This window comes from Sinocyclocheilus anshuiensis, unplaced genomic scaffold (genome assembly GCF_001515605.1).
Source record: "Sinocyclocheilus anshuiensis isolate Anshui unplaced genomic scaffold, SAMN03320099.WGS_v1.1 scaffold729, whole genome shotgun sequence".
Taxonomy (NCBI): Eukaryota; Metazoa; Chordata; class Actinopteri; order Cypriniformes; family Cyprinidae; genus Sinocyclocheilus; species Sinocyclocheilus anshuiensis.
Genome location: NW_015536561.1, coordinates 368,329 through 385,389, shown reverse-complemented (window position 1 = coordinate 385,389; position 17,061 = coordinate 368,329). Strand labels below are relative to the sequence as shown.

Sequence of the window (17,061 nt, the reverse complement as noted above, 5' to 3'; positions counted from 1 at the left end):
TATATAAGTGTATTGATCCAGAACAGTAATGATGTTATTTTAGCACTTATAACTTGAGTTCCATGTGAGTATGGTGATGTGTCATCCACATCAAGCATTTGGGGCATAAAGCAGAAATGGGAAACGGATCAGAACACTGCCGCTTTGTTCCCGCGACCTGACCTCGTGTGCATTGTGAATGACACATCTGGAAATCTTTTTTGCTCATAAAAGTCAGTGTTCCGTGAAGACCACACATGGAATGGAGAATAAAACAAAAGGGCCCAAAAAGAGACATTACTGTAGTATGTGCCTGCCTGACTCTCTCTCTCTCTCTCTCTCTCTCTCTCTCTCTGTCACACACACACACACACAGATAGTTTTGAATATGTCCTGAAGAGAAAGACACCCCTACATCTGTTCTCTTGGTCACCATTGCTCAATCACTAGTACTTAAACCCAGACTTTCAACCCTAAACTATTAAAAAACAATAATAAAAATGTAAATCATACATGTTTAAAACTATGATGGATCTATTAAAAAAAAAAAGATTGAAATATTGCAGTAATCTTGTCACATGGTTTGAAGACGTGCACGCAATTTTGATGTTTTGACGGAAGTACTTTGTAAAATTATAATTTTAACTGTAATGTATTATTTTTAGTGCTGGGCAACGATAACAATTTTTTAAATCGCGATTAATCACATGATTTTTCTGCGATTAATCGCATTATGCACAAAATTCAATAATGAATTCAAAAGTAGTGTATTGTGCACTTTTTCATTTAAAAGTAGTGCTATATGAACAAAAATGCACTTTAAACAAATAAGGTGCTTTTTTTACAGCAGTATTCCTTTTACATAGCAGCAGTTAAAATATTTCTTGTAAATCTCAACTTATAACATTAATGTAATCAAATTAAATATAAAACCAAATCTATTTGCCACTGCAAGGGCATTAACTTTTTTATAGAAAATATTTTATACTGTAGTTTGTTATAGAAAAACAAGTTATGCTCAGAGTCCAGTGCCTCGATCATAACATTATAACAGGCACCTTAGAGACCTGCACTATCGCGGGACCCAACGCAGTAGAGTGCGGCGCGGGACAACACTTGATGGGCGACTGCGAGTTCGGGAGGGGTAGAGACTCATGTGTGCGGGATGCGGGAGAATAAGGGTGTACTCACACTAGGCAATCTTTTCTTGTGCCCGATGGTTTGTCTGTATGTGTATTTAGAGCCAGTGAGCAACGGACTTTCATAATAATAAAAAACTGCGTTAACGCGCGATAAAATAATTGCAGTTATTCATTAGATTAACAAGTCGTCACAGACCCCTCACCCAATAGACTGGGCGCCAGGATGTCTGCGAATGACCACAGGCCACTGGTTACCATGGCAACCCCGACACCTTTGCTAAGACCAGAGCCATTTACGACCTGATGGAATGTGAGTAGGGAAAATCACTGCATGTTCCATAGCAAGAGGCACAATGCACAGTAGAAATGGACTTTTCTACTAATTAATCCATAGGAAAACCTTTCTTTGAATGAACACACATAGCCTTCAGGTCATCGTGTATGTTGTCTTTGAGATTTTATACTGTTTTATGCAGGCTTGTGATGGAAACACTCATTCCTGTCATCCTACATATATGTAACCCTACCATGTTTAGTATCTATGAATTAGTCTTCTGATGATCTAAACGAGAGTGTATATTATATGTTGGTACATAGGCAATATATTAGTGTCCTGAGAATCTTTAGTAATTTCGATTCAAGTTCCATATGCAAATTACCATGCTTCCACACAAAGAGTCATAAAACTCCCCAGTATTTCCAAACTCACACTTGGGATTTCCGTCTTTCTCATTGGACAAGATGCTTTTGAGAGGCGTGAATCTTCCGAGACCTTAAAAAGGCCTCACACCAGGGACCCGCCCAGAGTCGGTGGTAGCTAAATATCTACAGCGGATCTAAATATTTATAATTAATTATAACTAGTTATGATTAATTATTCATATTTCCCCATTAGCTGATTCACTACATCACTGTGGTGGAAGTGACACTGTGGTGGTAATGTTCCAGAAAAATTTTTTTTTTTTTTAAATGTGTATAAAAAAAAAGTAGATTCTGTGTAGCCCAAGTGCACACATAGTGCTAACAGACTGCTAGTGCAAATTGTACCTGAAACTTGGCATGAAAAAAGGTTCCCGTACACAATACTGTGGACACATGTAGTGACAAATACATGACACAAAGAGTTCCCGAACATTTTGTACAGAAGACATTCACCAGGAACGCTCACCAACACAAAATCTCACACGCGTCGGTTTATGACAGAGAGAAAATAAGAAGTGCATTTGCAGGTGGTGATGGACAGCACAAATTGGGATGGACTGTGTGGAGGTGACAGTCTGCGATTCCACGTCCTTTCCACCGCTCACTGGCAGGAAATTGGGAAATAACAGTCCTGTCACACTCGTCCCATTCAGCCTTCATTAAGTAAATCATCTCTCTCTCTGTGCCCGCATTCTCCACCACCTTCTCCCCCACATCTCAGGCAGCTCTACCTCAAACAATCTTTGTTTATTCAGAGCACACAACAAGGAAGTGAGCAAGCAATCTAACACAAAGAATTTTAAGAGGCGCACGTTGCTGCTTTATGGCACAGACTGTTAGGCCAATTATCGAAAGGAGTCATTTCGGTCAAGCAATTTTAAACCATCAAACGTTTATAGAAAAAGACGATATGTTAACAAGCACTCTGCAAAACTGCTCTTCAGAGATTAAAACCAACGTATGTGTCTGCCGGGCTACTCGCAAAGCTCACTTTTGAGAAATAGCTGTGGGTGGTGCTCAGTAACACATGGCAGAGAACTTTATCATCATAAATTATGCACGGAGGGCCAAAGCATCTCTCGAATAAGAGCAGCCATGATACTGTGCAGAGTATCCAAAGATGGAAAATGTATTGTCCCCATTTGCTAAACATGGCCTACTTAAGAAGATCTATTGCCTGGTGTAGATGAACGAGTAAACCCAACATAACGATCCATATCTAACAGTATGATTCTCGAGGAACAAACAATTGACTTTCAAATGAGGTGTTCGAGAACAATCTAGCACACAAGACTCACATGTAGCGTAGGTAGGGGTTCTTAGCGAAGGCTCGCGACTGAATCGTACGCAAGTTGCAGTTCACAATGTTCCTGGAATGGAAAGGACAAATAAACATGTATTAGTAGTTAGTCCCAAGTGTGAACCCAACAATTTTGAACTCATGTTTTTTCTTCCTGGACATTTTTCTAAAGTTGAAACACTTTTAAATCTTGAAACGCAAAATGATGAAAAATTGACTGCAGATCAGAATATATTGACTTCTAAAGCCACTTTTTGTAATGATATTTAGATCATTCTTGAATATATCATTAACAGCTTCTCACAAACTAATCTCACAATTTCTAAAGAAGATTTGTATTTCTATAGATTTCAAACAGCTTCAGTTTCATACATGCAGAACATGCAGATGGGCTCCAGTTGATCATTAACTTATCTCTGATTCTAGGCTTTCCCCCACATTTAAAAAAAAGTTTTTTTCATCTGTGCATCAAACGTGTGCAAAGAGAAAATTGTATGACAAATATTTAAAATGAGTGCAAGAGATGTAATGAAAACCTTGGGAAACTATAATGCTACTTGTGGGGGGAAAAAAACAACCACATGTAGCAAAGGACAATTAGGTTATGCTAATGTCAAATGCTGCACTAAGTTGCTCTGATTTCAAATCATAGGTCTAAGAGGAGGTGAGCTGGTTAAAAAATGAGTGAAGGACAAGTTCATGGTCATCATTTTAAATGGATCTGACAGCAGCTAGGGGCTAAACGGGCTGCTAATTGCCTAGCCGTCTCGCAACAGTGTTAAAAGGGGAAATGTGGAAGTAAAAGGGGGAAAAAAACATCATCAAATCCTCTCTTCCAGTCTGTCTCCTCTCCTGAAGTAACATCATTAAGGGCAGAATATCATCAAGAGCCTGCATCCTTGCTCCCGCAGTTATTTATGCTGGCAGCTGGAATCAATTATGTATATTGAATACATTTTTTTTTATTGGCATTTGTGAGATGTTTATTTGCACGAAGCACTCTCCGCTCTTGTTATTAGGGATGTTTGCGTGAGCGATTACATCAAAGTATTTCTTTTAGCATGAGGTTGGAGACTTAAGCCGAATGAACATGATACTTAAAATGGATAATCGCCAAACTGTGAATCTTCTCAGCTCAAAAATTTCCTCCAATGGCAGACCATGACCAGGTTCTGCCACGTCCACTTAATAGAAAAGGTGAGAAGTAACTGCTAATGAGAACCTTACTAATCATTGCTCCTGGTCTCCATTAACCAGTAGAGCCATAATAGGGAGGAAGAAGAGGTTTGAGGGGCTCTTGTGAGGGAGGAAGCCCTACTTATGAAGAGCCAAGTAAAGATACGTGCATGACAGCAGCAGACTGAATGAGGTAAAGCCAGGCTTGGCCAGATGGAGGGTGTTGGGGGATGTAATTAAATTATCTGGTCACTTCAGCAGCATTATTTGATCATTTTAAAGCAGGCCTTGGGGAGGCAATTTTATGTGGGGCTGGCTAGAAAAAGCATTTGGATGCCACTGTGAAAGTTGCCCATGCTAGAATGGCATCGCTAGCAATATGTTCCTGCAGATGCCAGATCAAAAAGCTATCTTTGGCGATTTATTTTTCTTTTTTTAAGTGTGGCGGCACCCTTGTTATCATTATATCTATTGTCCTAAGCGAGATGTGGTAGTAATGTGGAACTCACAGTCTCTGAATCCCAGTGTACAACTCCATGTCAACGTCCCTCAACGTCTGCAAGCCCGACCAGTTCTCAATGTGTCTGCAAAACAAATCCAGAACATAGAATTAGAACATATTCATCTGAAAATTCCCATTGGCCTGTAGAGAAGTCAAAGATGTTGTGATTGGTTCAAAACAGAAAAACATGATAAATATTAGAAATGCGCCAATATCAAAAATCCTCACTAAAAAGCCGATAATAATTATGTTACAGCAAATAACTGATAAATGGCTGATATTAAAATTATATACTACTTTGTCTAAAAATTTATAAATACTGGCATCATCGTTTTGTGAATTAGCACCCATTACAACACAGACTCTGATTAATAAATGTTTTCAGAAGTTTGGCCAACGCCATAACTATGTTTCTAGAAGTTTCCCCAGCTCGAACACTTTGGCCATCCGCTGCTAAACGCTGATAAACACAGCCACTCAGAAGACAACAAGGGCTTGCCGACGAGCAGATGAAATTAAAGTTTGAGCTCTGTGTGTAACGTGGAATATTAAAATGTTTATGCTTTCATGTCAATGCAGGTATAATTATTACAAACACACTCTTAAAAATAAAGACTCTCAAATGGGAGCTTTTATAGCGATGCCATAGAACCATTTTGGGTTCCCCAAAGAACCTTTTAATGAACAGTTCTTAAAAGAACAATTTTTCTAAGTGTAAAGAATATTTAATAATCTGAAGAACCATTGTCCACTATAAAGAACTTTTGTGCAATGGAAAGACGGTTAAAGGTTGATCACGGAACCACTGATGCCAATAAAGAACCTTTATTTTTAAGAATGTACGTTGGTCCACCAAAAATAAAGACTTAGATAAAAATATAGGCTTATAAAACCAAGCGGTGTCTGCAAACAAACAATGCTTGATTCCATTTGCTTGTTTAATGGTAAATACAGATGGTCATTTTCCATTCAAAGCCAGTTATCAGTATAACACCATCTTGCCTCTCTTCATTTTTATAAGTTACTCATATCACATGCTGACAATTTGCATTCTGAGAACATCAGGATCCAGCCGAGTAATTAAGTCCACATTGGCCGTTCGGACAGAATGTGTCATACACCAAACAAAACTAAAAATTAGCCTGACAGAACCATCCATCGAGATTTTTAGAGCTCAAGGACGAAACATTTTTCACAGAAAGACACATTTCACATTAAATGAAACCTATTTCAATTTCATTCTATGGTAATTGTATTTGCCCAAAGTCTGGTAATGATGATGTTCAAAGCATGCACTCATTTACAAATAGCTAATCGACTTTTGTACTTGGGGGAGAGACTGGAATGCCAGGAAAATTCGTTTTTTTCTAATCAGTGCTGTACTGGGTAATGTGGTTTTGGAAGCCCTTCGGTTTAAAGGACCCTCTTGGCTGCAGGAAAGTGTTTTCCAGTGTCAATGACGGAAGGTTTTAGATGAACAGCAGGAGGCTTCTGCCTCATCAGCATCTGTATTCAGCTGGCTCATGTGCCATAGAGGACAGCCTGGAGACATATGTGGATACAGTATACTGTACCAGCCAGGACCTCATTATAACAACAAACAAACATCAATGAGAAACTAATAAAAAGAGAAGAAGTGGCACACTAATGGACTAAAACAATAAAATATAAAATACAAATATAAAGAGAAATAAAAATATATGAATACATAAAAATAAAGAAATATGCATAGTTCTTTTGATATATGCAAGAAATGCAGCCAAGGATTTATTATTTGCACAGTTATGAGATTTGGTCAGTCTATGTCTTTTGGCAAAAAAAAAATAGTTGTAAATTTTGCCATTCCATATATATTAATTTTACACAATTTTACTCTGACTGAAATGTTTTTTTTTTTATTAATAAAAATATTAATTTAATTATAAAAATGTTCGAAATGATGACAACCTATCAACTGTAGCCAGACACATTTTACAAAAAAATTATATTTATAAACACATTGAAAACGCAAACATTTGTAATTTAATAATCATCTCTAATACATGATTTTATTTATTAGCTTACATTTTATGTACAGTAAAGTTTTCTCTTTCTTTCTTTCATTGTAATTGTGTCATTTGTATCAGTCATTTGTATTTTTTTTATATTTCTATTTAGCTTTATTTTTTCAGTCTTAGTAATTTTAGTACTTCAATTTAAATTTAATTCAGTAAGTTGTCAAGGCAACACATTTCAAATCTTTAATTTTTCAAATGTAAGTTTTCATAATTTTATTTCTGCTTCATTTCTATTGCAGAATATATATATATATATATATATATAGAGAGAGAGAGAGAGAGAGAGTGTGTAATACACACACGTGCACATGCTCACACACACATATATAACAAATATTATATATTAAATAATTATCATAGAATATTTAAATAAAAAATGTTTTATAATACATAAAATATACAGTATGTTTAAATAAAGCATTTCACCTTCATTGCCACTGACAAAACCAAAAGAACCTTCTGTCAACAAATATATATCAGTAATTTCATTGATGAGGACACTGACTCCAGCTCACCATTACTCATTGTCTGGTGCTCCCAAATCACATTCCGTCTCACGATTTATTCAGTCACATTTAAATTACCCAGAATGCAATTACACCTAAGCTAATGAGAAAGCGTTTAATTGAAGAGAGGGCAGCACATTCCTTGGAGCATTTGGCTTGTCAGCTATGCAAATTCACGCACTTGTAGCTTGCTGTTGTGGAAACGTGATTCCCAGAGGTCTCCCCTCTTGTCCGTTGACAGGAAGTGGCGCTTGGCACCTGGTGGCTAGCAGATCAAGCTGGGTAGGCCATTTTGTGACACTCCTAAAGGAATCCAAAGTCTTAATCGCTTATTTAGCTCTGGCACTTAACGACAAATGATTTAAAACTTCTGGGATTTGCCACTGTGTCATGCTCTCGATACTGTCAGTTCAATCATTCAGTGGCTCAGGCGCTTCTCTCTCCCGATCACTCATTCGCTCGCACATACACACACCCAGATGCTGTTTTTCTTGACACTGCGGTAAGCAGCTGCACGACACACATCTCCAATAGCTGTGCCCGGGAAATTATGAGCCACCCTCCATCTGTTGCTAGCATCAGGTTTTCTGAGCTCGGCTTGCACATATTTACATCAGCCATAAAAATGTAACAATGTCCATATCTGGTTTGAACATGTCAACCGTCTACACTTGATCTGTGCATGTATGAGTGGGCATATGTGGGAGCATTTATGTGAAAAACAGACCACATCCTGCACAGGGAAGCCTCGACGCACATCTCAATTGGTAACTACGCCTGAGTCTAATTATAAATTATATTTATTTCAGGTAGTTGAACTGGGGCTGTTTGAGCAGTGTAAGATTGAAAGCCCGTCTTTTCATCGCATTAGTTTTATGACATGGCACTCAGACTAAACCAGTTCCACAAATACTGAGCTTCAACCATTTTTCGAAAATTAAAAGGTCACGTGATTAGGCAAATCACACACACAAAATGTCAAACTAGTTAACAGTCATTTTAATGCAAACACAAAATTCTGTCATCATTTACTCATGTTGTTCCAAATCTTACTTTCTTCCATGGAGCAATAAAGGAGACATTTTGAAGAATGTTATAGTGACTATACAGTATAACGTGACTGTCAAGCAGTGTTGTTATTGTTAACTAAAAGTAAAAATATTACAAATATTTTTTTCATTAAATTAAATTGTTAATTAAAATAAATAGAATAAAAATAAATATTATATGAAAAACTTAGATAGAAATTAAAATAAAAAGTAAAATAAGTTAATTATATTAATAACTAATAATATTAATAAATACTAAAAATAAAACTGAAATAAATTACAGCTAAATTAAAAAATAAATATATTTAAAAAATTACATAAATGACAAAATTACCAAAAAAAAATTAAACTACCAAAATTAAAATGAAAACTGGCCATATAAAGAAAAATAATTAAAAATATTAATAAATTTACACATAAACACAGCCTGTGTGACAGTGACAGTTCTATGTGAGAACATTTAAGTAGAGAAAAATTTAATGAAGAAGAACATTTTATGTACTTGCCAATATGATATGCATATATCATAAATAAATTTCTTTATTCAGAAAACAAAAGAATATTATAAAGAATAAAATAATAATATATTTTGAAGAATGTTGGTGAGTTTTGGTAACCACTGACTTCCACTGGATGAAGCAAAAAAATGTTCCACAGAAGACACAAGGGTGAGTAAATGATGACAGAATTTTCAGTTTGGGGTGAACTATCCCTTTGAAATATTGTGCAAAAATCATACAGACTCAGCTATTTATTTTTATTTTTTCATTTTTGGAGTTTGTCAGCCTCGGTACCCATTCATGTTCATTAAATACAAAAGAATGAACAGTCTTCAAAACATTTCCTTTTGTGATGCATAGAAGAAAATCATACAGGTTCGAAACAACATGGGGGCAAGTCACATCGATATCAGCCAACAGGATGATTTTTCTTTGGGCACATATCCACATTTCTTTAAATGCTGAATAGATTCTGCAGATTGCGCTTAAATCGAAAGTTGAAGACGTGAAGGAATCGAAATTTGGAGGGGGAGCTGGACGGTGATGGACTAAACGGATCCAAAATTGTGAGCTGGGTTTTTACCCCTGTGACTAACTGACACATCGACTAATTGATGGGTCCATTGATTGTGCAGTGCAGTTTCTAAATGACCAGTAATGAGTCAAAGAGCAGATCCACAGTGTCTGAAGGACAAGTACCAAAAGTAGACGCGTCTTCCTGTGGCTCCTGTACACTTCAGACTGATTTGGCCCTATTTAGTCATCATATCATAACAGATTCATAAAGCTTTCTGGAAAGCATAAAACAATCTTGTAAACAAGTATTCCTGTGAGGATTCATTAAATATGCGTGATGGTTTTCTATAATAAACATATGCGAGAGCTAAAAGCCTATGCAGACGGCCACAGAATGACTTGAATTAATCACAATTGGGTTTATTGCAGAGATTTAAGCATTACTTTTATGGTCAAACTGTCTCTTTGACACCTCAAGCCTGCTTTCAAAACAACATGCTGCCATAAAACATCTAAAATTCAAATGGTTTATATCACTGTCATATAAGAAAATGGTTATTTTAAAAGAAGCATCACCGTTTCCAACCATAAAACAAAGGCCGTTTTCCATATTCTGAGCAAAAGCTTTACATATTACTAACATTGCCATCTCAGCGCTCTTCCGCAGAACACAAAAGGAGATATTTTGCAGAGTGGCCAATCTGCTCTTTTTCCTACAACAAAAAAATAAAGTCATTTGGGTTTAGAGAGACACAAGGATAAGAAAACGATGACCGGATAAATACACATCCATTTTGTGAACAACAACAAAAGCTGTTATCTAAGACAGGTCCCTACAGAAATGCAAAGCCCTACTTTTTGTTTTTCCCACCAAAAAGCTAATATTAGATACCTCCTTTTTGTGCTTTTTTGTGAATAACAACACAGAGCTGCAGCTAACAAGATAAGCACAGCTTGTTTTAAGTCCCAGGTTAACATAAAAAGTTTGCAGCAACATGAAGTGTAAAGGTCTCTCTACACACTGAGTCCGAAATTTTCTCTCTGCACACTGAGTCCGAAATTTTCGTATACGCTTTTTCGTATTCGATATCCTAAAAATTCGTCACACACAGAAACCTTGCACACTGAGTTCGATGCGTATTAATTAATCCGTTGCGAAAAAATTCACAAAACAGCACTAAATGGAGTCTTCAAGCAGTGAGGATGATTTTGTTGTCTTCTCGCTTCTTAAAAAAAGAAAAAGAAAGGAAATATTGGGTCCATCCAATCCTGAGATATAGAGAGGAAGGAGAGTTCCCCCTCCTTATTAAGGAGCAGCAGGATTATCACGTGTGATTCAAAGTTTACTTCAGGTCAGTGTCAGTGGCTCAGTTTGATGCTTTTGCTAGCGATACTAGAGCCACATATTAAAAAGAAGACCACCAATTTCTGTGAACTCAGTGTGCAAGGATCTATATACAGTGCTTTGTGCTGCGAGACGAAGTGGATGAACTTGACAATCGCCATTCTGGATTTTGTCGTTCGCTTGTACGGTGGCTCTGAACTGTCAAAACACCTCTCAAAATGCTTGCTAGGGATGCGAAAAACGGAAAAAATCGAACCCGATCCGAATTTTTTTTATGACGGACGAATATTTCGCAGGCAGTGTGTAAATGTGATTGACATAACGTGAGGTCGTATTTATTTTTTAACGTGCGAAAATTTCGGACTCAGTGTGCAATGACCTTAAGTCAGACACAAAATTAAAAACAATGCAAAGGAAAGTTATGGTATAGTAAAACTTAAGGACTTAAACTATTGATTAAAACTGAAAAGCTCTCAGCTTGGGAAATGTGCACGAGTTTGCATGTATACGACCTCTGGTCCAGTTCATAACGAAATGCTGATGCTCATGAGAAAGATTTTCATCAGGCAAGCCCTTTCCATTGCACACAGGAGGATTTCTTATGACATATTTCACAGTAACAAATTTACCTCTGACCGCTGCCTAAAAAGCAAGCTAGTGCGTTCTCTGCCAAGTGCAATTACCAAGATTGCTCTATGAATGGCTAAGGAAGTACAGCACCACGTCCCATTCCTCCAAAAACATCTAGTTCCATCTCCGAAATGGCGTCGCAACAGGAGGGATTGGTCTGAGTTTCATAAATATTCCAGTATTGGAGAGCTGCATATGGTCTCCGTTTGATGTAGGGAACCAGAGAGACGGAGCAGAACGCTGGAAGACTGCCAGCTCTAAATCTTCCATTCACTTCAGCTTTAGGTGAAGAATGAATACAAAGTCATGGTGAGTTACTGAACCATTCCAATAATTAACTTCGTGTAGCAACACGCTGGCGTAGCGAGATCTGACAACCCCACAAAACTTAATTTCTCGTTCTATTGTTGTTTCTTCCTTTCTTTCCATTCGGTCGTAAATGTGACAGATGCACAGCCAAAGCTATAGGAGTCCAGATCATTTATTTTACACATCAATGACCCAACTTCTTCGCACATTAAACTCCACGCAACCATATTCCAGCATCCATGTATGTCTTTCGATGTGTCTGGGACCATCCTTACAGGAATATACAGGAATATAAATCACTTTTGTGACACTAACCTTTGAAACACCATGTTTTTAAGTCATTGGTTCACTGTGTTTATTTTGTTTAGATTTTAAAAATGAGCGTGACTGGAATAAATAGCTGTGCCAAAGTTTACATGGTTCATGGCTTCACACCTAGGGTTGCAAAAAGGTGGAAACATTCCAGAAATGTTGGAAACTTTCCAGGATTTTTTGGAATATTCCAGGGATTTTTGGAAAGTTTCCGGAAATTTACCAAAAATGTTCCACCCATTTGCAACCCTATTCAGACCTCACTAAAAGAGTTTAGCAAGAACCTCAAATAGCCAGATTCATGTCTTGCCAACAAGCAGTATGAGCCCTAGATGGAGAAAACTCTGACCACAAAGTCAACAAACAATTTTAGCTAAACTGACCTTACACTTTGCAGCTGAACTCGCTATGAAGCGCCAGATTCTTCGCCCACAACATCCGAAGCATAAAGCAGAATTATGTTTACATTTATGCAGTCCAAAGACATTTTAACGTTACATTCAGTGCATTTAAGGTATATTTATCAGCAAGTGCACCTCCCTGGGCATCACTTTAACGAGAACTAAATACACTGAATCTAAAAAAAATTTTAAAAAGCTGGGAAAAACTGAAACTAAACTAAAATACATTTTCATGACTCCAAAATTAACTAAAATAAATTAAAATAGCCCAAAATTATTTTACTGTTTAATCCATGGTGTATTATAAAATTTTAAACCTTAGCATTTAATAGTATTTTAAATTAGGTCAGCTTAACTTCGCTTAATCAGTTTCCATTTTAATTTAAGTTTTCATATTTTGTTGTATGCTATTGACATTTTAGTTTTAAATATTTCTATACAGCTTTATATATATTAGGGGTTGCACCGACTAATCGACTTCAATGCTCTGCCATGACACTTTAAGCTTGACGTCGACTAATCGCTGGTCCTATAGTGGGCGCAACAGGATAAGAAATCTGTGAAGGACTTCCACATTTACGCTCCGTTTCCAAACAGTTAAAATGACAAATAAATGCATACTCTAAAAAAGCTCCACAAGACATGTGAGATTATATTACTGGATGCTCAAAATTGAACGGGGGAATGCACGTTTTAAACAGCTTATTTTACAGGTAAGTTAATCGCCATTCTAATCTAATGTGTTGCTGCACTGTAACGCGCACACATAGGACAGTAGCGCGTACATCTCGTGCAGATCGTGCACGCAGAATCATTCAGCGCAGAAATGTATTGTCAACACTGTTCTAAGATTTCTCAATAAAACAGCTTAGAAACTGAAAAGTTCAAGCATATATTTCTTAATAACTAAATCCCACAGCTTCAGTACTAGTAGAGAGATGCTGCCAGGTAGAATTCATTCACACACGCAATCGCCCTCACTAATGCATTCATATGAGTGTAATCTTTACTGTGCTACTTTATCTGTATCTGATTTAGAACGAGCAGAAATCTGTGAGAAATATAACGACCCAAAGACAAAAGAACTGATAAAAATGAGCTGTTATAGGAGCGACTAGTCGACTTCAATGCTCTGCCATGACGCTTTAAGCTTGACGTTGACTAGTCGCTGGTCCTATAGAGGGCGCAACAGGATAAGAAACCTTTGAAGGACTTCCACATTTACGCTCCGTTTCCAAACAGTTAAAATGACAAATAAATGCATACTCTGAAAGCGCTCCACAAGACATGTGAGATTATATTACTGGATGCTCAAAATTGAACGGGGGAATGCACGTTTTAAACAGCTTATTTTACAGGTAAGTTAATCGCCATTCTAATCTAATGTGTTGCTGCACTGTAACGCGCACACATAGGACAGTAGCGCGTACATCTCGTGCAGATCGTGCACGCAGAATCATTCAGCGCAGAAATGTATTGTCAACACTGTTCTAAGATTTCTCAATAAAACAGCTTAGAAACTGAAAAGTTCAAGCATATATTTCTTAATAACTAAATCCCACAGCTTCAGTACTAGTAGAGAGATGCTGCCAGGTAGAATTCATTCACACACGCAATCGCCCTCACTAATGCATTCATATGAGTGTAATCTTTACTGTGCTACTTTATCTGTATCTGATTTAGAACGAGCAGAAATCTGTGAGAAATATAACGACCCAAAGACAAAAGAACTGATAAAAATGAGCTGTTATAGGAGCAATAGCCATGTGGGCAGCGCTGTGTCATATGCCATAGCTGTGCACAAGGTGTTTGTCACAGCTCCAGACTTACTTGTTCATTAATGACGTCATCAGCGACTAGTCGACTTCGACTCGACTTTCATCACATAAAAGTCGACTTCAAAAAATCAGAAGTCATTCAACCCCTAATATAGATAGATAGATAGATAGATAGATAGATAGATAGATACTTAAATAGTTTGTTTGTAAATCTCCCAAGATAACACTAGACTGAGAAATGTAACATTGTAAAACATTTTAAATACCAATGATATCCGCATAAATTTGACAAACCTAAATTCATATATAAAAAATAAATAAATAAATAATGATCAATAAAAATAAAAATAAATAAACTGGAAAAAAATCTTTAAAAAAAATCAAATCAAAACTAAAGCTAACAATGACAGAGAAAGATTTAAACTAAATTGTGAGAACAAATTTTAAAATGACCATTTCTTACAAAGAAATGGTAACACAATAATATTTGTTACATTTACAAATTTTTATTTTTTTTTGCTGCTAAAATTATTCTAAAGCCACTGGAACACACTACACAGGAACCAGAGCTATAAACAAAAATGACCACGTATGGAAACAGTGGTAAACAAGGTGCTAAAAAACCCTTCAGGTTCTGAATTCCACAAGCCCACCCCTGGTTCCAAGGGTTGCGCCAGAGCAAAGACCTCAACTCAACGGGGCAAAGAAGAGACACTGAGGATCTGAAAGCCATCAGACAAACTTGCACTGCTTCTCAAAGCCATTTATCAGCTCGAAAGGAACACAGAGTGCTTTTTTTGCGGCCGGACCCCTGCGGCAATCCGTGGGGCTAAGCCGATGACTGCGCTTCAGCCAGAGATGGAAGAGAAGCCACAGAAAGGTGCAGAAGAGCCGAGGGAGGTCGTTTGGCCTTTTCTTTTTTCTCCCTCCATCTCTGCCGCCCCTGATCTCAGCAGTGAAGCCGCCCACTCGCTTGGCTGTGCACTGGAACTCGCAGCTTTCAAGACTGGCTTTGCCAGCCTACATGAAGTTAAAAATCATCCCTCAAATCCTTCATCTATTTCCCCCAAAAAAGCTATTTAATTGTAATACTTCTATCCTGTAGTCCAAACACGCCTAATGATTGAAAGTAAACGGTGGTGTGCACGGTAAATATCACAGGAAACGGCTCACATGAACATGTACGCTGCATACATTAGCATATTGCTTTCATCCCAGCACCGCTGTTCTGGATCAACAAGCCCTCAGCAGCATGAGGTACAGCTGTATTGTGCTGAATCTGCAATTTATTCTAATCCGACCGGGGTTGTAAAAACAAGCACATATCTGAAAGCAATGATGCAATTCCAGCTCATGCTCTATTCAGAGTGCTGCACCAAACATATTCATGCTTTAAGGTAAAAGAGGGACAAAATAAAAGACATGCGTTTACCCGATGCACACGACTGCTACATGATTTTTAAATGTTACTCAATTCAAAGGGTTAAACGTTGACTAGCAAAAGTGTTTTCTACTGATGCACTGAACCATACATTACCGTAAATAAATAAACATTAACATTTAGTTATTTTGGTAACGTTTTACAGTAAGGTTCAATTAGTTATAATAATTGTTATAATATAATAATATACGAGTTATAATATAATAATAGTTGCATATACTATTCATTAATAATAATTAAAAAATGTATAATATACATTTTCAACATATTTAACTTTAATCTATTCAAATGTTTGGGTTTAGTAGGACTATTTATTTACTTTACTCCACAAGGATGCATTAAATTGATCAAAAGTGACAACAAAGACATTTTTAATGTTACAAAATATTTATATTTCAAATAAATGTTGTTCTTTTGAACTTTGAAAAATGTATCACAATCTGCACAAAAATATTAAGCAGCACAAGTGTATTCAACATTAATAATAATAGAAATGTTTCTTGAGCACCAAATCAGCATGTTGGAATCATTTCTGAAAATTCAGCTTTGCCATAACAGAAATAAATCACATTGATAAATATATAAAAATAAAAACTAGTTGTTTAAAATTGTCATAATATTTCACAATATTAGTTTTTACTGTATTTTTGATCCAATAAATATAGATTCATCAATCAATCAATAAAAATTAAAAATGTCACTGTTTTGTTTGCATTAACAAATGCTAACAAGTTTTGATCATTCAAAATGTGTTGAAATAGTTCAAAAGTGCTGCATGTGGGGCTGAAACACGTTTCTGATTTATAGTGGAAATCAGTGGATCAGCGGGATACACCCCGAATTCGATCAGTTAAAATAGTTTGTAGACTCCAGTCACACATTATATATCATTTAACACATTTAAACCACAGCACTGCTTACAGTCATCACAAAAAGACACTTGTCTGAAGAGCTTGGAAGCACGGTGGCTTGCTGTGTGACACCATGATAATTTGCAGCAGAGCTTTGTACGTGTGGTAAAAATGGATCCATCAAAACACGCTGAGAAAATAGGCTTCACCTGTGAATACAGCTGCATCCTCAAAACCATAAATGGGAAACTTTATCTGATTCATATAGTTCCATTAAATGTCCGGGGTCACTGTGGACAGAGAACACTAAAGATGGTTGCCATGGAAACTCTGCTTTTGTTTGAATATTACCTAAACACCGGATACACAAACTTTAACTCACTCTTGGAAAGAAAACTGAAGGTGAAAACTGCATTAAAATGTTCTTTAGTTTGGGCTGTTAACTGATTTAAAAAATGTTAACCGATTATTAAAATTAGCCAAAATTCAATGGATGTGTTCAAGCATTTGTAAATAAATAAATAAATAAAAGCAAACTGTGGGATTATTATCTAGAAAATATTGT

At 36.7% G+C, this 17,061-nt stretch overlaps 1 protein-coding gene across 1 annotated transcript in view; it reads right to left on the bottom strand.

Moving 5' to 3' along the window:
- The window catches only part of LOC107701581 (NT-3 growth factor receptor-like), a 194,979-nt gene that overhangs the window by 148,575 nt on the left and 29,343 nt on the right, over positions 1-17,061 (bottom strand). Inside the window, exons 2-3 of the mRNA XM_016503633.1 lie at positions 4,809-4,883; positions 3,122-3,193 (exon numbers count right to left, since the gene is read on the bottom strand). Of these exons, the coding sequence (XP_016359119.1) occupies positions 3,122-3,193; positions 4,809-4,883 (147 nt within the window). The remainder of the gene's footprint in view (positions 1-3,121; positions 3,194-4,808; positions 4,884-17,061) is intronic.